Source organism: Dermacentor silvarum, unplaced genomic scaffold (genome assembly GCF_013339745.2).
Source record: "Dermacentor silvarum isolate Dsil-2018 unplaced genomic scaffold, BIME_Dsil_1.4 Seq489, whole genome shotgun sequence".
Taxonomy (NCBI): domain Eukaryota; kingdom Metazoa; phylum Arthropoda; class Arachnida; order Ixodida; family Ixodidae; genus Dermacentor; species Dermacentor silvarum.
Window position 1 is genome coordinate 25,251 of NW_023606318.1, and position 18,997 is coordinate 44,247.

General features: G+C 49.3%; 1 protein-coding gene across 1 annotated transcript; it reads right to left on the reverse strand.

The window, feature by feature from the left end:
* Positions 1 to 644: 644 nt before the first annotated feature.
* Positions 645 to 5,767, reverse strand: LOC119435164 (uncharacterized). Its single transcript, XM_037702092.1, has 3 exons — positions 5,219 to 5,767; positions 4,434 to 5,084; positions 645 to 689 (listed from the first exon to the last, which is right to left on the reverse strand). Exons 1-3 carry the CDS (start codon positions 5,765 to 5,767, stop codon positions 645 to 647), a joined length of 1,245 nt encoding a protein of 414 aa, XP_037558020.1.
* Positions 5,768 to 18,997: the final 13,230 nt, after the last annotated feature.

The following is an 18,997-nucleotide window of genomic DNA, read 5'->3' on the forward strand; positions in this document are numbered from 1 at the left end:
TAAAAGTGGAGTTGCAGTCTTACGCTACGCACGTTTTCGGTACCGCACCGACGACGAGCTACCAGTGAAGTTTCAACGAGGTACACAGCATGAGTTTGCACTTGCAGTAGCGCGCGTGCGAGTGCATTTTTTTTTTTCGGGGGCCGTTTCCCCGAGACGGGGCTGCGTGGCCGCGCGCGCGACCCTTCCAAAACGTTTCGCGACTAATCCGCCAGGGCAGGGGGCATGCGCCGTAGCGCCGTGAAAAAGGCGGATTGGCCATGGAGGAAGGTACCTTCCTCAATGGCTGATACTTGGTACGCGCGCTGTAACCGTCTAACTAGCGGCCTATGCGAAATCGACTTCAGCATAAACCTTGCAGTACGCTGGTAATACACTGTTTTGTGCGGAGAGCTGTTATATGACGATACTATAACGATGTAATCATTCCACTGATGGTGCTGTCAAAGGAATCGTTGCAAGCTGGTAGTAAAAATGTGCGCAAGTTTTGCTTGCAAGACTTGGAGATTGACTTTAAAAACGTCTACCAGAGCCTGTACGTCTCCACCAGGTCTTACAGCAGAAGTCTTCAAGACTAGACATATAAGCTATACAGAAGACGTCTAATTTGGAGCTTAACTTAGCACTAGCCGTGTCAAGCTGGGTCAAGCCGAGTCAGGAAGGCTTGTAGCCGACTTTTGCTTCCTGGGCTGTATCCGGTAAAATATGAAGCACAGGTCCATTTAAAGATGTTCTGGCTAATAAATCTGCCATTTCGTTTATGTATAAACCGCAGTGTCCAGGAACCCAGAGTAAATTAATTTTTTGTAACGTTGTAGGGATTAAATTTTGAAACACATTTAAGATAGTTGAATTCGTTGCCGAGGAAAGCGACACACATACCGACCGAGAGTCTGTTACTACGACAGCTGATAATTGATTCGGGGGTAGTTTGCGCAGTGCTAAAACAATCGCCAATAATTCTGCTATGAAAATAGTCGTGTAATCCGGAAGGCGAATAGAAAAGGACCAACTAAGAGAAGGAGAAAAGATGCCTACGCCAGCCTTTTCGTTTAACATTGAAGCGTCCGTGGCTATTATATTGTTTGTTTCCTGGTGAGAGAGGTAATCTTGTAATTGGTCATTTAAATATTGGAATGGCATTAGTTTAGCATTCGAGGGGAAGATATCGTCAAATTCAATTTGGAGGATTTTCTTGGATTGACTTATTGGGTGAATACATTGAATTTGTACATTCAGTGGTGTTAGCTGTGCCTGTACGAATACGATCTGAGGGGTGTGCAGTCGCGACCAATGAGTATTAAAAAACGTACTTGGTTCATTAATGAAAACATACATTGATCTTCTTTGGGGAGAATCGTAAAACTTTAGGTACGTTTGGACAGTAAGGATTTGGAATCTACTAATTAAACATGGTAGTCGCGCTTCCATATACAGAACGTTGTTTGCAACAAACTTAGGGAGTCCAAGGCACAAACGCAGAGCTTCCTTTTCTAATAGTACCAAAGGTTTAATTTTATAAGCTGGACATTTTTCTTGGGTGCTTGCTTGCGAGATTCTTCCTCTTCTTCTTCACCGATAGAGGCCACTCTGCATGTGATGATGATGATGATGATGATGATGATGATGATGATGATGATGATGATGATGATGATGATATCCTCAGCACATGGCTCGTACCCACTCCGGGGGATTGGCCAAGAATTGGGCACCTGTTCCCCCCCATGGCTGAAGCTTGTAAAATTATTATGGGTACCAGGACACTGCGGATTACATTTAAATGAAATGGCCGATTCATTAGCCTGAGCATCCCTGAATGGACCAATAATATCGGTCCTTCCAGTGGTGGCACAAATAACCGCGATCAGATATCGGAATTTTTCAATTCGTAGAGATATAATTGAAACAATAACATCATGGACTGAATTTCAGCACCTAAAATTTCCGTGGAAAATACATTGGTGTCCATCAAGACAATCGGAAGTAATAATCACAAAATTACGCTGCCGTGTCCCACCATTAAACCTATATTTACACAGGGCTGGTCTGGCGATATCGCCGCTGTGTCCATTCTGTCTAGAAATAGAAACCGTAGAACACTACTTTTTAATATGTCATCGGCATAAATTACAAAGAAAAAGACTTCGTGAAATTCCGCTTGCTAAATTAGGGGTAAATTTAACATCAGAAATAGTGCTCTCTTTCGGTGCCTCGGTATTCGGCTTTAGCCACAGGGACGTGTTTGATGCCGTTTGTGGTTTCATTCAATCAACAAAACGAACAAAATTTTAAATCCATACTTTTACAATTAGAGATATAGCATGATATTTATATTATAAAAAGTGCAGTATAGGAAAATTATTCTCTCTGTTCTGATTACTAAATTGCACTGTAACAGTAGTTTCAAAAACAGTTGTGCATGTGAGCCTACGGTATACCTTACAAGCGATAACTTTGGGAGATCAGCCGTATACTCTTTCCCATTCTGCAACTTCCAGTGACTGCCGCATGTGACTTTATTAACAGTGGAACTGTTTAAGCTTAAAGTTCCAGCCGTGCCCAGCGACCGCTTAAAACTCCGCGCAGCTATGCAAAGCGAAGTGGAGAGAAGGAAAGGTTGAGGAGCGCACGTCGCGGCGCAGGTGTTTGGGTGAGGAGGCGCACTGGGGGAAGAGGCGACCAATAAGATGCCGCGCTGAGCCAACGCCTCTTACAACATTTAGAGGCGTTGGCTGAGCGCGAGGAGAGGCGATGGGTATAAGAGAAGGTGCTTCTGTGCGGCGCGCCCTTTCGGATAACGAACGCGCATCGCAGCACCAACGAGGCAACGCGCAGAGCTGCTGCCGACGCCGTCCGCGTTTCCCCGCGTTCGCTCCGAACGAGCGCGGTGTCCGTGACTGCAGCCGATGCCTCTGGAGGCGGCTCGGCAGGTATCGACCACAGAACTGCTGGACAACTCGTCGGGTAGCGTTGGAAGTCGCTGCCTGCGCTTACACCCATGCTTGCAAAAGATGCATTTATGGCAACCATAAAAAGCTCAAAAGCTCAGCGGTTGCATTGTAACGACGATTGCAACACAACTTGCTATGGGCGAGAGAAAGAGAAAATCAGAGCGAGAGAGAGAAAGAGAGCGAAAGATTGAGAAAGAAAGAGAGAGATAAAAAAGATGTCGCAGTTTCACCCGAAAGGCGAAGCATCAACTGTGATAGCAACTTAGTAGAGAGCTATACGGAGTAAGGGTAGTAGTTTGATCAGCTGTATAAACTTGGAGTAGTAGTAGTAGTAGTAGTAGTAGAGGTTCGGGGTGGGAAAAGATGCATATTTCTGCAGCCCTTATAGGGAGCATGGCTCAGCATCTGAGGGGAGGGGAATGGGGGGGAGAAAGAAGGAAATAGTGGGAGAAGGGTGGAAGGGAGAGGGCAGTCGTCCTCGTCTCGGGCAGGGTGTCCCTACAGCCGGTCAGCCAGCATAGTGTCCGCAAGGTAGCCGAGGACCACCTTGAACACTTGGCTGGGATTGCGGGCTGGATGCAGCAGGTCCGTGCTGGTACCAGAAGGTAGGCCCATGCGGCGGAGTTGAGCCACCATGGTGTTGCGGTGTTGGTCGAGTGCGGGGCAGGAACATTGGAGGTGCTCCAGTGTTTCGTCTGCCCCGCAAATAGAGCAGGCTGGGGAGTCTGCTCTTCCCAGGCGGAAGCTTCGGGCGGCTGTCCAGCAGCAGCCAATCCGAAGGCGTAGTAGGAGGGATCTCTCCCTTCTGGTCAGTCCCCTGTCAGGCAGCCGTGTCGGAGGGCTCCGCCTTGCCACGCGTGCGTCGGGGTGGCAGCTCAGCAGCAGTCGTTGCAAGGTGCTCCTGGAGTAGTCCGATGACACGACCGCCTGGCTGGGTGCCGTGTCCGTGCCGTGTGCCTCCTTGACCAAGGCATCTGCCTCTTCATTGCCCGGGATCCCCACGTGAGCAGGTACCCAGTGCAAAGAGACATCAGTACCACTGTCACGGAGGGCGTGAAGCTTCGTCACCAGGAGGGCTGCACTGAAGCCAGCCCTCTCCGGGAGGCACACAGCCTGGAGAGCAGCTCGCGAGTCGCTGGCCACTGCGACCGGTACTCCAGGAGGCTCGGCTGCCAGCAGGTCTGCGGCCAGGTGGAGGCCCGCCATCTCAGCAGCGGTGGAGCTGGCCGAGAAGGGAAGTCGACAGGTCGATGCCCTGCCGAGCGCGGGGGCCACACAGGCTGCAGTGGCTGAGCCGCTGTCGGGGAGGACGGAGCCATCCGTGAAGACGAGCAATCTCCCCGCCAGCTCTTCCTCCAGCTTGGAGGTAGCCATCTGAAGGAGTACGCAGCTGGATGATCGCCGCTTGCTGCGTCCTTCAAGCGAGGTTGTGATGACCAGGGGCCTCTCGTGTGGTGGCGGGAGTCGTGGTGCTGGGGGTACCTGGCCGACCACTGCCAGGTAAGTGTCGACGAGGCTCCCCATCCTGGAGGAGGGACGGCTCGCCAGGCGGGTGAGCAGGCGTTCTCCGTCAGTGGCGTGGGCCAGCCTGTCGATGGGCAGCAGGCCACGTTGCTGCAGCAGGAGGGACAGGGGCCACGCCCCCGCCTCTGCGAGCGTTGCTGCTATTTGAGAGGTCCGGGGCAGCCCCAGCACGCTCCTGATGAAGCCTCTGTGTAGCTGCTCCAGACGTCTCAGCCGGGTTGCTGACAGCGTGACGAGTGGCAAGGCGTAGAGCAGCCTGGAGGTGGCGGCTGCAGAATGCAGACGCAGCGCCCAGGATGTCGAGCATCCTCGCCCCCTCAAGAAAATGCGGCTCACGGCTTTCTGGACTCTCTGGACCTGGGCCACGGCAGCCTTTACAGCGGGAGTCCAGGTCAGCAGGTGGTCGATCTGCAGTCCCAGGTACATGTCTTCTGCCAAGGTATCTCGGTGCCTCCTACGCTGAGACAGGCAGTGCTCCGTCGGGTAGCCGAACGAGGATGCACCAGGAGAGCCTTGGTCTTGGCAGACGATACCGTGAGGCCCACGGAAGCTAGGTGGCCCACCGAGGCGTCCAGGGCCTCCTGGAGGCAGGTCCGGACTGCAGGAAGGCTGCGTCGTGGTCCGCTGGTCCACAGGGCGATGTCGTCTGCGTACAGTGAGCAGTGCACTGGGAAGCGCCGGCCCTTCGGGATGGATGAGGGCAGGCGTGCTAGGGCCACGTTGAAAAGGAAGGGGCTCAGCACCGATCCCTGAGGCACGCCTGCCGTGACCGGTCGCGGGGAGCTCTGTGCGGTGCCCACGCGCACTCGGAACGAGCGACCGGTCAGGAAGGCACGCACGAATTGCTCCATGCGTCCCGACACTCCCAGTGCATCGAGGGCGTGTATCACCACCTGATGGGGCAGGCCGTCGAAGGCACTCTGCACATCCAGGAGGACCAGCAGGGCTGCCTCTCCTTCACTCCTGGCCTGCTCCAGTGTCGATACGACGTCGCCGATGGAGTCAGCTGTGCAGCGGCGACTCCGGAAGCCAGTCTGCTGCTCCGGAAAGAACTCCAGCACCCTGGCTATCCACTGCAGGCGCACCAGGACCAAGGTCTCCATGACTTTGCAGACCGCAGATGTAAGGGAGACAGGCCTGTAGGACGATGGAGCTGTGGCTGGCTTTCGTGCCTTCAGTATGGACACGACTATGGCAGTGAGCCATGACTCGGGGAGCTGGCCGTTGTTCCAGACAGCGTTGAGACAGTCCAGGAGCCGGGCCTTCTCAGCGTCCGCCAGGTTGCGGAGCATCTGGAAGGTTATCCCGTCTGCTCCCGGGGCGCTTCGCCGCCTGGAACGGTCGAGGGCCTTGGTCAGCTCATGGCGTTGGAATGGCTTGTTGCACAGTGCCGCCACTTGCTCCAGTATCCAGTCCTGGTGGTGGACGATGTGCGGGGCGGCTCCTCTCACCATGCTGGCAGGATCGGGGAGCGGGACAGGTGGCCGGGAGGTAAAGTGACTGGCCAGGAGGTTTGCCAGGGCCGTTTCTGTCAGCCCCATGGAGACAGCAACAGCCATAATTGGCTGTCGGAGACTTGGGCCCTGCTGGAGTGATCGCAGCAAGCGCCACACCGTTGAGCTGGTCTTGGCAGAGGAGATAGAGCTGCAGATCCCCTCCCAGCTCCGCCGACGGCGCTGGTTTGCGTGTCGTCTGCATATTGCGTCCAGCCTCCGGTAGGTGGTCCAGTCCTCCTGGTCAGCCGTGCGGATGGCCCGACGTTCTGCCCTCCTCCTTATAAACTTGGACATGCAGCAGCGCACCAGCGACGCTCAGAACTGTTGTTGACGCCGTCGCCGTTTCGCCCGCGTTCGCACCGAACGCGCGAGGCGTTGGTGACTGTTGTCAGGGCCTCTGGGGGCGGCTTGGAGGTATTTGTAAGGACCAGTCCCTTACGAGCGGGTCCAAGCATACTTCCTGTCCCTCCATAGCGAAATAAATGTTTTCACCACCACCCTCGGAGGTTTTCGACGAGATCAGAACGGGAAACTCGTCGAGCAGCGTCGGAAGTCTTTACCACCTTCTCGCATCGCAACGTTTTTATATAAATACGCATTTGGTGCCGCAGCTAAACGTCGCCTCACAAATAAATTGTGAACTTTCCTGAGAAAATTGAGGCTAATAAAGTTTACCACTCAATTTAGAAAGAAGGGAAAAAAAAATTCCGACATAACATGCTACAAGCAGTTACAACTTGTGCAAGATGGTGTTGAATGATTGTCATTTCGTATATGTTTCTTCGTATATGTCATTTCGTATGTTTCTGGCACTGCGCTGCAGTGCTCCTTAGCGAGGATTTCGCGTTTGGTAATGGGCATTTAATTAGCAGGAAAAAAGAAATAGTCAGGGTTCGCGGGTGCGCGTGATCGCAATGGAGAGCGCATACACTCACGATGAAGAACCAAGAACGCCACCTTGTTAGCGTAAACGTCCGTTACTAGACAGTTTTAGTTTAACGTTAGCGTAATAGCGGGTTTAAGGGAAATAGCGTTACCGTTCCGCAAACGAACTTTGCAGAAAGAGAGTTTTAGTATAGCGTGATAGCGTAGTTTACGTGCGGGACGCTATTCCATTACGCTTTGAATTTCGCATACATAGGGCACCTAAGATATGTGTGTGTGCGTCCGGAAAGTGCGAGAGGCAGCGCAATGGAAGCCAGGAGCGCGTTGTATTCTTACTTGCCATGTCGCGCGATCTGCAGCGAAACAGACAAGCAGTACAAGCCGTCTACCAAAGCCTCCGAAATGTTCCGATATCAGAGGCCATATGCCGTCGCCACGCCTATCTCCCGACTTTACCGAGAGGTGGCGCTCGCATCTCGGAAAAAAATTCTCTCGTTAGGCTTAGGCGCGTTCGAAACGAGAAGCGATCTCGAAAATTCCTTAACATTAGCCATAACACTCTCTTGTCAAAGCGGCATGAGACTAAGCAAAATCCGTTTACGCAGTCATTTGCTACGAACAAAGTGAATTCTACAAAAACAACGCCAAATTGAGTTCGAAGCGGACCGCCGCCATGTTTTACGTGAACTACGCAAACACGCTAACACGGTAACGTTAACTTTGAGCAGTGCCTCCTCTATAGAGGAGGCGCTGCTCTGAGAAATAGCGTGCGCACTGGGTATGGTAAACGGTATGGGTCGTTTAGCGTTCTGCGCATGCGCATTTCGATCCCGCTATTCCGGTACGCCCACTATTCCGGTAACCACGCTAAACTAAAACTGTCTACTGACTCTGTTATGGTAAATGGAAATGCTGGAACTCAAGAGGAAGAGGTAGAGAAGCAGAGGCAGTATACCCTTTCTTCCTGCTCTTTCCTATCCAGCCTTTCACTTCTTGCCACTGGCATCGTTTACATTCTTCCAACTCGGCGCTGGTTTATAAATAAGCAGCAGAGCCTGGCGCCAGCCAATCGTATTAACGAGGACTCAAGATGCCAGCGTTGCACAGAAGTGGCATATTGTGCAGGTCTCATTATCCAGTTAACCATTCAATCGCCATTCCCCTTCACATCATATATCTGCTGTTTCCCCAAACATCTTCCCCGGCGTGGAGTAGCAGGCTAGAGGCACTTCACTCAGGCCAACTTCTCCACCTTTCCGGAAATAAAGGCTTCCCCTCTCTCTCTCAAGAGGCCAGCCACAGTATTGCACAGGTGAAGCATTCACTGCTGCGGCATCGGCGTAGTGCCATGGGGGGTAGAATATTTGACTCGCGATCTATCGGTCCGAAATTTCGAATAATCGCTGTATAAAAGTCTGCCTGTTTATTCTAGATTTCAGAGTATCTCAAAAAATGTGGTTGATCCCTCTTATATAGGAATCGGCATAGAACACGAAAGTGAAACGTGTCTTCACAGAAGTAGTGTAATGTTTATTGCACATTGATATATTATGTCTATTGGTGTTTTGTGGCTAAAGCGCCCTTAGGCGTTGATGCACCCACGCTGACGCCTGGTGGCACGTCTCCTCCATCACGACTACCAACGTCGATGACCATGAGCAACCGTCGTGCATATGGAAGCTGCACTACGCTGCACACGCTAGCACAACGCGAAAGACGAAGCACGTAACTGACACACTAATACAACGCGCAAGACAAAGCACGTAACTGAATCGTCACCGAGTCAAATCAGCGCGTACAGCGCGTCGTAATTGCAGCCTCCGCGATCAACTTCAGAAACATTTTCAGAGCTAATTGCGGAGGCCATGCTCCGCTGTGCTGAGTACGGTGAACGCCACCTAGGTGGCGTTGGTAATGCTTCTTGATGCCAGCGTCCCTTCGAATGCTGGCATCGAGGCGTCGTAGTGCTGAGACCAAACCACCGAAGCGTTCACTGTCGGTGCGCGTTAGTGTCATAATGCAGTACTTCTCTTTTCTGCTCGTAGGCGGCGGCACCGCCCCGAGCAAGAGCGCGGGTACACGGAGGAGAGTGTTAGATATATAAGGCGCGTCTGTGTAGCTCTCTGCAAATGCGTTTGTGGCGCAATGGGTTAAACGCTCGGCGATCTATCGTCGCGGACCGAGAGGTCGTGGGTTCGATTTCCAAATTTTGCGTGTTTGTGGAACTTTTTCTTCTGGTTTCTTTCTTTGTATTATGTTCGTGTACATTGTAAGCTGACGTATTTCCGTGACGGAAATACGTCAGTGAAGTCTTGGTGGACCCCGGAATAAAACACTTTCGTGTTAAAAGACTAAGGGAGTGAGTCCATAACTACCGTCGCTGTAAAATGAGTGCCGCGACGGTGTCTCATAGCGTATTCGTAGCGACGGGACGTAAAATTTTATTGTTTAATTGGGTTAATATCGAACGTGTGAAAAAAAGCGGCGCAGGTCTCAATGAAGATCACCATTGTGGACGACGTCGCTGAACTGCGGCCCTGGGTGTGTCAACTGCAGTTTCCTATCAAGATCCTCAGTCACGTACTCGGCATCATCGCGAACACTGCTCAGAAAAAAACATTACGATAACGCAGTCTTGTGTTTGGGATTCTTGTGACACCATCGACCGTCCTAATTTGGAAGTCCACTGACAACGAACGCTCGCTTACTGCGAATCCCACGTGATGGTAGGGCTCTGTGTAAGTGGTCTTGACTTTTTTTATTACAGTTAAAGCAAACGTGAGTAATTTGAACGGTAACAGAATTCTGCGGCCGTACTTGGTAGCCCTTGGGGCTGTAATGTCGAAGCCAATTCGCAAAAGGAATGCGACAGGCTGCAGGTCAAGTCGAAAAGAAATAGCGTTTTATTTATTTGCAGGGCTGCACGAACACGCATGTTCCGTCAACTACGGCGTTGCAGATCGACGGGACGTGTGGTCAACGAGGTTATCTCAGCGCTGATGGTGAATAAACAGATTACGCCTCTTGGGACACGTAGAAAGGTAGTCCGTTTATCTTTCCTGTATAACATCCTGTACAAAAGGGTAAATACAACGCCTTTGTTGTGTCTAGCGCATGCAGTTGACATCAAGAAGAACGCGCCACTTCCCGAACCATGCTTTAAGACCCATCATTGCTCGAACAGTTGCTTTGTATAATAGTTTTTTTTTCGTGAACAACATCTGAATGGAATCAGCTACGAAAGTTCGTCGTTCAAGTACCCGATTTTCATCATTGCCTAGAAAAATATTTGTCAGCTAATGTATGATATCAATATTTTCGGTGTGTTTGATGTGGTGGTTGTTTTATGCGCTTTAGCTGACCTATGAGCGTGTAATTTGTAGTTCATGCAGCTGTCTGCTTACTAAGCATTTTTATGTATAAATTCTTGTCCCGCTTGTTCATGTAAATGTTGGCTTTTAACGTATTACGTATTAATTAGACCATTTCATGTGCTGCTTACTTATGAGTGTGTATCTAGTAATCCCGCTTGTTCATGCAGTTGTTTGTTTGTTAGCTCTGGCTTCTTATAGCTAAGCTGTTATAGGCCAGGTTCCAGGAGATCGCGTCCGGCAACAACCGGTAGTAGGTCAACAATTTCAGACGCATCGCGCCACCTTGTGGCGTCGTGCTTTCTCCTTATTAAAACCACGTGTGGCGCATACCCGCATTGGATAGGCAGGTATGAGCCAGGGACAAGAAAGAAAGAAAAAAAATAGAAAGAAGGAGGGAAGGAAGGAAAGAAAGAAGGAAACAAAAAAATCACGTGTGGCTCACACATGTGTGTTGTGTCTTTTCCACCATTTAACGTAACCACGAAATTAAAAACTTCAAATATAATTAAACTAAACCATCAGCTTCGCTGGTCTTCCATCTTCACGTAGTGGAAGAGCTGTGAAGTTTTGTGATGAATGTGTAAATTCTGGTCACCCTTGTTGATGTAAATATTTAGTTTGCATATACCTATGCCCTTCCTGCTTTCGGCCGGCAACCTCGGCCTGCAGTATACTTAAATAAATAAATAAATAAATAAATAAATAAATAAATAAATAAATAAATAAATAAATAAATCCCCCGCCGCGGTAGGTCAGCGGCTATGGCGATGCGTTGCTGAGCGCTAGGTCGCGGGTTCGATGCCCAGCCCCGGCGGCCGCATTTCGGTAGAGCCGGAATGCAAAAATGCTCGTGTATTGTGAATTGGGTGTGCTTGAAAAAGATATATAAAAAACACGTAAGGTGGTCAAAGTTAATCCGGTGTGCCCCACGCCCCCTACTAGCGTTGGGGGGCGTGGGGGACTGGCCCCCGGGCCCCTTGGCGCTCTACAATATTAGCAGTACAACCTTACACTACTAACATGCTCCTACACTACTAATATTAGTGTAATATTAGTGTAATACTCGTATTAGTGTATATTAGTAGTGTAGTAATTCATTATTATAATGCTACCACCCGACTAATATTAGCACTACAAACCTCCCCCCCCCCCCCCTGCTTTTGCCCAGCCTATACATCACCAACTCTCTTTCCATACGTCTATAACGATAAGAGCAACCCAATTTGATCCACCTCTGGCTTAAAGGGAGATATTTTCTGAATAAAGTTTCATTCAACTTTCACAGGAGCCCTGTAGGTGCTGTGAGTGAAACTGTACTTGTATCCCACTCCCTTCTCTGCTTCTGGCATGTCTGCAGGTGTCCGTGCTTTCTGCGGCCGTTTCATCTGAGATGATTTTAATGCGCAGAAAGAAACCATGAATTACTGCCCTATACGGAATTTAGCATGGGAATTTTTTTAAATTAACAGCGTCCATTGACTACTAGAAAAAAGTATTGTTCCTATTCGGTAGCCACTCCTTTACTGCCGCCGAACCCACGTACAACCCTCCGCTCTACTGCTGTTCGCTAGTAGTAAATACTTTTGATTTCGAATTCTACCGCACCTCTTGTGGAATTGTCCCGGACTGCACTTATCATCAAGGCGCCACTACCTGCCAAAGTGGAGCTACACGCAGGCCGCCCACCTGACTACTATCTGTGCATCTATGGTCCGCACTATAGCTCCTTGTTAGATTTCACCGGACAGGACCAAATATACATGTATATATACGTCCCAAACGTTTTATGCTGCAGCGCAAACTTTCGAATAAAAAAAAAACAGCTTTCGAATGGGAAAAATACGTTGTTTCTCTATAATGAATGGATATGCCAGAGGGAAAGTACGACGGCAGGAAATTTTAGGAATAATTATCGGAAAGCCTTCCTGATTACGCTTCCCTGAGCGGACTGCGCGTTGAAAGGGAGATGTGTCTGTAGACTATAGGGTTGCTAGTTGAAAAAGAGCCTTGCCGGGCAGCGAACTTGCACAATTTTGTGGATGACGAAGTGTCTGCTTGGCAGAACGTTGTTTGGCGATCTATTGCCTTTTTTGTGGAATTATACGTGTGCCTCTCAGACGTCACTTTTTTTGTCTGTCGGCGATGGACGTGGACCACCTCCGACGTCTGCCAGATTCGGCGACGTCAGCGGTGGCCGCGTCAAGAAAGCGGACTGGCCCTCACAGCCACTCTGACAGCGAGGACACCCGTATCTACTCACTGGAGATTTCCTGGAGTACTCCTGGACCATTTCTGGAGGACTCGGGGAAACTTCCAACAACAATGATAGGATTCCGTCCACACCTCTCAACTCAAGACATCCTACTTCAGCTGAAAGAGAAGGTAATTGTACCAGCGACACGCAACTATCCCACGGCTATCCTCGCCTTAGATCTTAAAGGGGCGTTCGATAACGTCAAGCATACAGCAATCTTACAGAGGCTAAATACGCTGGGCTGTGGGGCCCGGACGTATTACTATATCAGAGATTTCCTCTCAGATAGAAAAGCCATCCTAAAGGTCGGGGACCAAGCCACAGACCCCTTTCTACTGGGCGGGCGCGGCACACCACATGGCGCAGTATTATCCCCTCTCCTTTTCAATATCGCCCTAATAGGCCTCCCGCCGCTCCACGATAACATACCGGGGATCCGGCATGGCCTATATGCCGACGACATTACCATCTGGTCGTCCACGGGGTCCATCGGGGCAATGGAGAGCCGCTTGCAGGAAGCAGCAGACGTGGTTAGCGACTATGCTAAGTCTCGCGGCCTCAACTGCGCCCCCCAAAAGTCAGAGCTACTCCTGGTCTCACCGCGAAAGAAGCATGCATCCGACTCGCCCACTATCAACATACACCTGGAGGAACACACCATCGTTCCGTCTCAGAGCGTAAAGATATTGGGAATGGTTTTCCAGTCGGATCGCACCAACACAATATTAATTAACAAGCTTAAGAATACAACAGCCCAAGTTACCCACATGATCCGGCGAATAACAACAAAGACAAGAGCCATGGGGGAGGCGGACACGTTTTGGCTTGTCCAAGCCTTCGTCCTGTCTCGAATAACTTACGCTATTCCATACGCACTGCTGAACGCGACGGAATTCACAAAAATCAACACAATGATCAGAAAGGCATATAAGCAGGCGATGGGCTTGCCGATCAGTACGTCCACACAACGCCTACTACTACTAGGCGTGCACAACATGGCCGAGGAGCTGATCGAGGCACATTTATCCAGCCAGCGAACAAGGTTGGCGGTTACGGAAGCGGGGAGGTCCATCCTCTTGCGCCTGCGGCTATCTGCTCCTCTCAGCCATCCGCCGCCTCAGACTGCTAGCTTACCCCATGCCATCCGGAGCAACATCACCGTACCTCCTCTACCTCGCAACATGCACCCAGTGCACCACGCACAGCGAAGGGAGGCCCGGGCTCGGGCCATACACAAGCAATACGGGACTTTGACCTCTACAGCCTACACGGATGCGGGGTCTTACCCCAGATGCGCAGCCACAACAGCCACCGTAATCGTCAACAAAGAACATCGGAGCAGCATTTCGCTCACCCGATACAATCCCCTCCATGCCGAGGAAGCGGCCATAGCCCTCGCGCTCTCCCAAACACAGGTTGAAGTCATAGTGACCGACTCCCAACAGGCCTGCCGCAAATTCGCTAGCGGCAGAATTCATGCCACTACGCTCAAGATAATAAATCAAAAGCCACCAACCAGATCAGTCATGATCATCTGGGCGCCAGCTAATCACGGCATTCCTGGCAACGAGGTCGCCAACCACGTGGCTCGAGATTTGACCCACCGAGCCGACGCCGAGGAATCTGAACCCGAGCGCATGGACCCTCTAGTCTCATACCAAGACATCACACAGCACTACAAGCTAACCCGCAGAACATATGCACCCCCACCCAAGTCACTACCTAGAGAGCAGGAGCGATTCCTCCGAGCTCTACAGGTTAACACATTCCCCCACCCAACCAGAAACCACCTCATAGCCCCTACACAATTCTCTCCGCAATGCCGCTTCTGCGCAGAGCCCGGGTCCCTCAGGCACATAGTAGGGGGCTGCAGAGAGGCACCGCTCGATCATCCGAACCCTTCCCACACCAACAAGCTTTGGGAGAGAGCCTTGGCCAGTTCCGACCTCGAAGATCAGCAACGGCTGATTGCGAGGGCCCAGGACGCGGCCCGAGCTCAAGGCATTCTGGAATGAGGATGCCTCTCCAAAGCTGCATTTACATATTAAAGATGTTTCTTCTCTCTCTCTCCCTACTCACTGAGCATCGAGGAGCCCTTCGACGACGACTTCGAACTTGTGAGCCGTAAGGCAAAGAGGCATAACACCAGGACCTCTTCGTCCTCGAGCCCATTGAATGAAAGACCACAATGGAGGCCTGTGACCAACATCATCCTATTCGTTCCCGCTGTGCCCAACGGTAACATGAAACGCCTGAACAGGCAAACTGTTTCGGGACTATTGCCGAATGAAATTACCGACATCAGAGTATAAACAAACGTAAGAACGTCCTGGCGATTGATGTCACGCATGCAGCGCAACACGCATGCAGCGCAACGTCACCGACCCGGATGGAATGAAGATCTGTTCCCACATCCCGCTGGGCTCTGACGTCGTCACCGCTGTCATCGACGATGTAGATGTAGCGATTCCTAGCTCCGACTTGGAAGTTCATGTCAAACCATCCAGTGAAGCTCTTTCATCGCGAGTGTTACCCGCCTGGGCAACTCAAGCTGTTTGAAGATAGTGTTCAAGGGAGACTCCGTTTTTATATGTAAAGGTTGGCCACTTTCGACATCCGGCGCGAAGGCTACCTTGGTTCTCCACAAGAAAAGTAGAAAGTTACCTATCAAGAAAGGGGTCAGGCAAGGAGACAGAATCTCTCCAATGCTATTCATCGCATGCTTAGAAGTATTCAAGCTTAGACTGGCGAATATCTCAGCAACCTCCGGTTTGCAGATGGCATTGTCCCATTCAGCAACAATGGGGACGAATTACAACAAATGATTGAGGACCTTAACCGAGAAAGTGTAAGAGTGGGGGTGAAGATTAATTTGCATAAGACAAAGATGATGCTCAATAGCCTGGCAAGGGAACAAGAATTAAGAATCGCCAGTCAGCTTCTAGAGTCTGTAAAGGAGTACGTTTATCTAGGTCGATTACTCACAGGGGACCCTGATCATGAGAAGGAAATTTATAGAAGAATAAAATTGGGCTGGAGTGCATACGGTAGGCATTACCAAATACTGACGGGGCGCGTGCCACTGTCGTTGATAAAGAAACATGGACAATCATTGCATTCTATGCCGGTGGTAACATCACCATCATCATCATCATTATCAGTTGCACTTCGCTCCTCGAAGAGGCAGGGGTCGAATGAGCTCCTGGACAACACGTTGCAATGTGGTGAACGCGGTTTAAATCCCGGATCCTGGACTTTAAAGAGATGTGACGAAATGCTAACGCATTCCTCTGGAATTTACCCCTAGATCTCCACAGAATTACCCGTAGATCTCCAAAGGCGCAAGCATCAAAAGGCGCAACTGAGCACAAGTTAACCGGTTCGTTTCTCGGCTGCGGCAACCGCATTTCGATGGGGGAGGAATGCAAAAAAAAAAAAAAAAACGCTCTTGCATATATAGGGCTTATGATGCACTCTAATGAAACCCAGGTGCTAAAGTGTCGCAGCGCTTCAAACACGAACAGGAACTGGCGCTCGCAGCGCTGAACGAACAGCTGTAACCTGATACGCGTCACACGAGCAAAAAAAAAAAAAAGGAACAGGAACGATGAACGAGCGCAATCACAAAAATGCAATCTGCAGCAGCAGATTTCATTTTTACTTCCTACGGTACCTACACTTCTTGTTGCTAAATAAGTAGCACGTGCGCGGGATGCTTGCGCAGATTGCATTTTTGTGCTTTCGCTCTGTGGACGTTACCGTATTTTTTCCCCTAGTGCGGAGCATCTTAATACCTGCTCTATAAGGAAAATAACGGTTAAGTAGTCAGTTCACCGCTGCTCGTGTTCGTTCCTATAGCTCCGTTGTCGGTGTCGGTGATGCGCTGCCAAGCATCGTTAATGAAGCACCTAACTAGCCTAAAGCTCGACTTTGGTGAACAACGGGATGGTCAAAATTAGTTCGGAGAGCTCCACTCCGGCGTCACTCATAGACCACAGCGCAGTTACGCGACGTTACACTTCACAGTTTATTAAATCGAAGCTTTCTTTGCAAAACCTACCAAACTTTGCTGACCGTGGCTGCTGGGTGCTGCTGCTGTGTTGCCAAATAGCTCATACGTTAATAACATTAGTTAAGTTCCCGATGTTGCGATCGAACCTCTGTCCACCAGCACAGCAAACCGATGCTCTAATCAACAGGTCACAATTACACATACACTTTTGTAGTGCCAACGCCAACTGCCTCTTTGAGATGGCGGCCGCGTATGTCAGACTGCATAGTAAAGGTGTGAGAAAGCAAATGCCTGCGCATTCGAGCAGATGCCAAGATGGCTGCTTTTGGACAGCTTGCAACGCAGACGATGCGGTTTGGGCGAGGGCCTGCGATATGACCTTGTACTGAGATTGCATTAACACAGACACTAACACAGGTTGCAACACTCTTTACGCATTGAAACAAAGCTTCGCCTGCTTATAGATTCCAATGAGATGCGTTGGATCTGCCGCAATAGGCTTTTTTTTTTGTTCGTTTCAGGCACATTACACTCTTCTTACGCAGTCTGAGATTGCGATTCCGTGTGTCATGCGAATCTACCTTTGTCCCGCCAAAGAGGTTTCTTCCGGTATTTCAACTGGTGAAGCAATGCTACGAGTCAACTGCCGACCACGCAGGAAATAACCGACATGTATGACCAGCTGCACTACGACAGAAGAGAGAGTTGCTGGGCCCCGCGTGATAGCAAGTATCGGACCTTTTCGATGTTGATGTTGTCGCAGTGTTTGCCGATGAGCCCTTATCTGCCCGGACGCCGGTGATAAGGCCAGTGAGAGACGCACGTGTCTTTTCTAGAGGTATCCACTATTCGCTACCCGATTCCGGAGGTCTGCCTTAGACTGAAGGGTAAGTGCTCTAAACATTCCGAGACTGCGTAATGTGCTGCATGCATCTTTATATTATAGATCACGGAGGAGAAACACAAGAGACGCTGTGAGAGCCGTAAGGGGCTGTATTCTCGACCATAGAGTTTCCTACAAAAATTACTAGAAGGAACTTAAATAAAAGTGCACTTCAAAAAGCCCCTGATATCCAAAAATTAATCCGGAATCCCCCACATCGGCAGATCGTGGTTTTGCACATAACTCTCCAAATTTTAAGTAAACTAATTTAATGTTTATGTCATTGATCGATACTTTCACCTCAGACATTCATGCTGAAATTAGTAAAGCGAAAGCTGGCGGCACAGTCGCTTGAACTACCGCAGGAAATATAGGTAGAGGATAATAATTTCTTTTATTTTCGCATGTATTCGCTCAGAAAGAACACTGAGGCTTCTTTAATGGCTCCTTGTTCAGCTTTGTGGCGTGCAAACCGCACGGCGTTTCTTTAGAGAAATTGTTAGTATCATGTCCATTACTAATAAATTATGTCTCGCAATTCTATGTAATGTAATAAGTATCGACGCTTTCGCGTATTCGTGTTCTTAGATCTAGTGACAGTGCGGCAGCGTAACACGCACCGTGGGTGTTTATTAATTTATATTTTAAGCAGTTCCTTATATTTGCAATATCGTAATAATAGTGCAATGATGGAAATGTGAGGATAACTCGGGTTCATTACCACGCAACAAGTATGCGATTAATACGGCGTGTTCAAAATTAAGCTTTACGGAATTTTGAAAATTCGCCTGTGGCAGGTAGCATCGTTCTTATCGTTGAGCAGGGTTATTCGAAGAGGCGGACATTAGTAGCACGAGAAAACAAAACACATAATCAACTACTTAAGAAAAATTGACTAACGAACTTCTTAGTAACTTTACGACACATATTGAAATTTACGAATTGTAGCCGGTGAGTTTCTGAGACGCGTCCACTTGAAATTAATTTCCAAGATGACACCAGTTTCGAGATATATTTCCCAAAGTGTGGGAAGAAATACATGGGCGTTCCAGTTACTTTTGTGCTTCAATGTATAAAACAGCATTATGGTAAAAAAATAATTTAAATGGAACAACAGCACATTATTACGGCGAGTTTGGTGGCGCATATCTCCAAAAACTGGTGTCATTCTGGAAATTCATCCCAAGTGGATACGCCTGACAAGCTCACCGGCTACAGTTCGTAAATTGCAATATGTGTCGTAAAGTAATTAACTAAGAAGTTCATTGGTCAATTTTTGCTAATTAGTTTAATATTGTCTTTCGGTTTCTCGTGCTACTATTGTCCGCCTCATGGAATAACCCAGCTCTATGATAAGAATTATGCTACCTGTCACAGGCGATTTCTCTAAATTCCTTAAAACTAAAAAAAAAAAAAAAATGAACACCCCGTATATTAGGAGAACCTCACTTTGCGTAACGTATAACGCTTCTGATACTCAATTTCACACCTCCAGATTCCGATTTAAGCGCGAGAAAGTTAACGCGAAGCTCATAATAGTGTTTTATCGATATGTTTTCAGTTATAGGTAACTCAGGTGTAACCAATTACTAATTAATTATTATACTAATTTTTAACT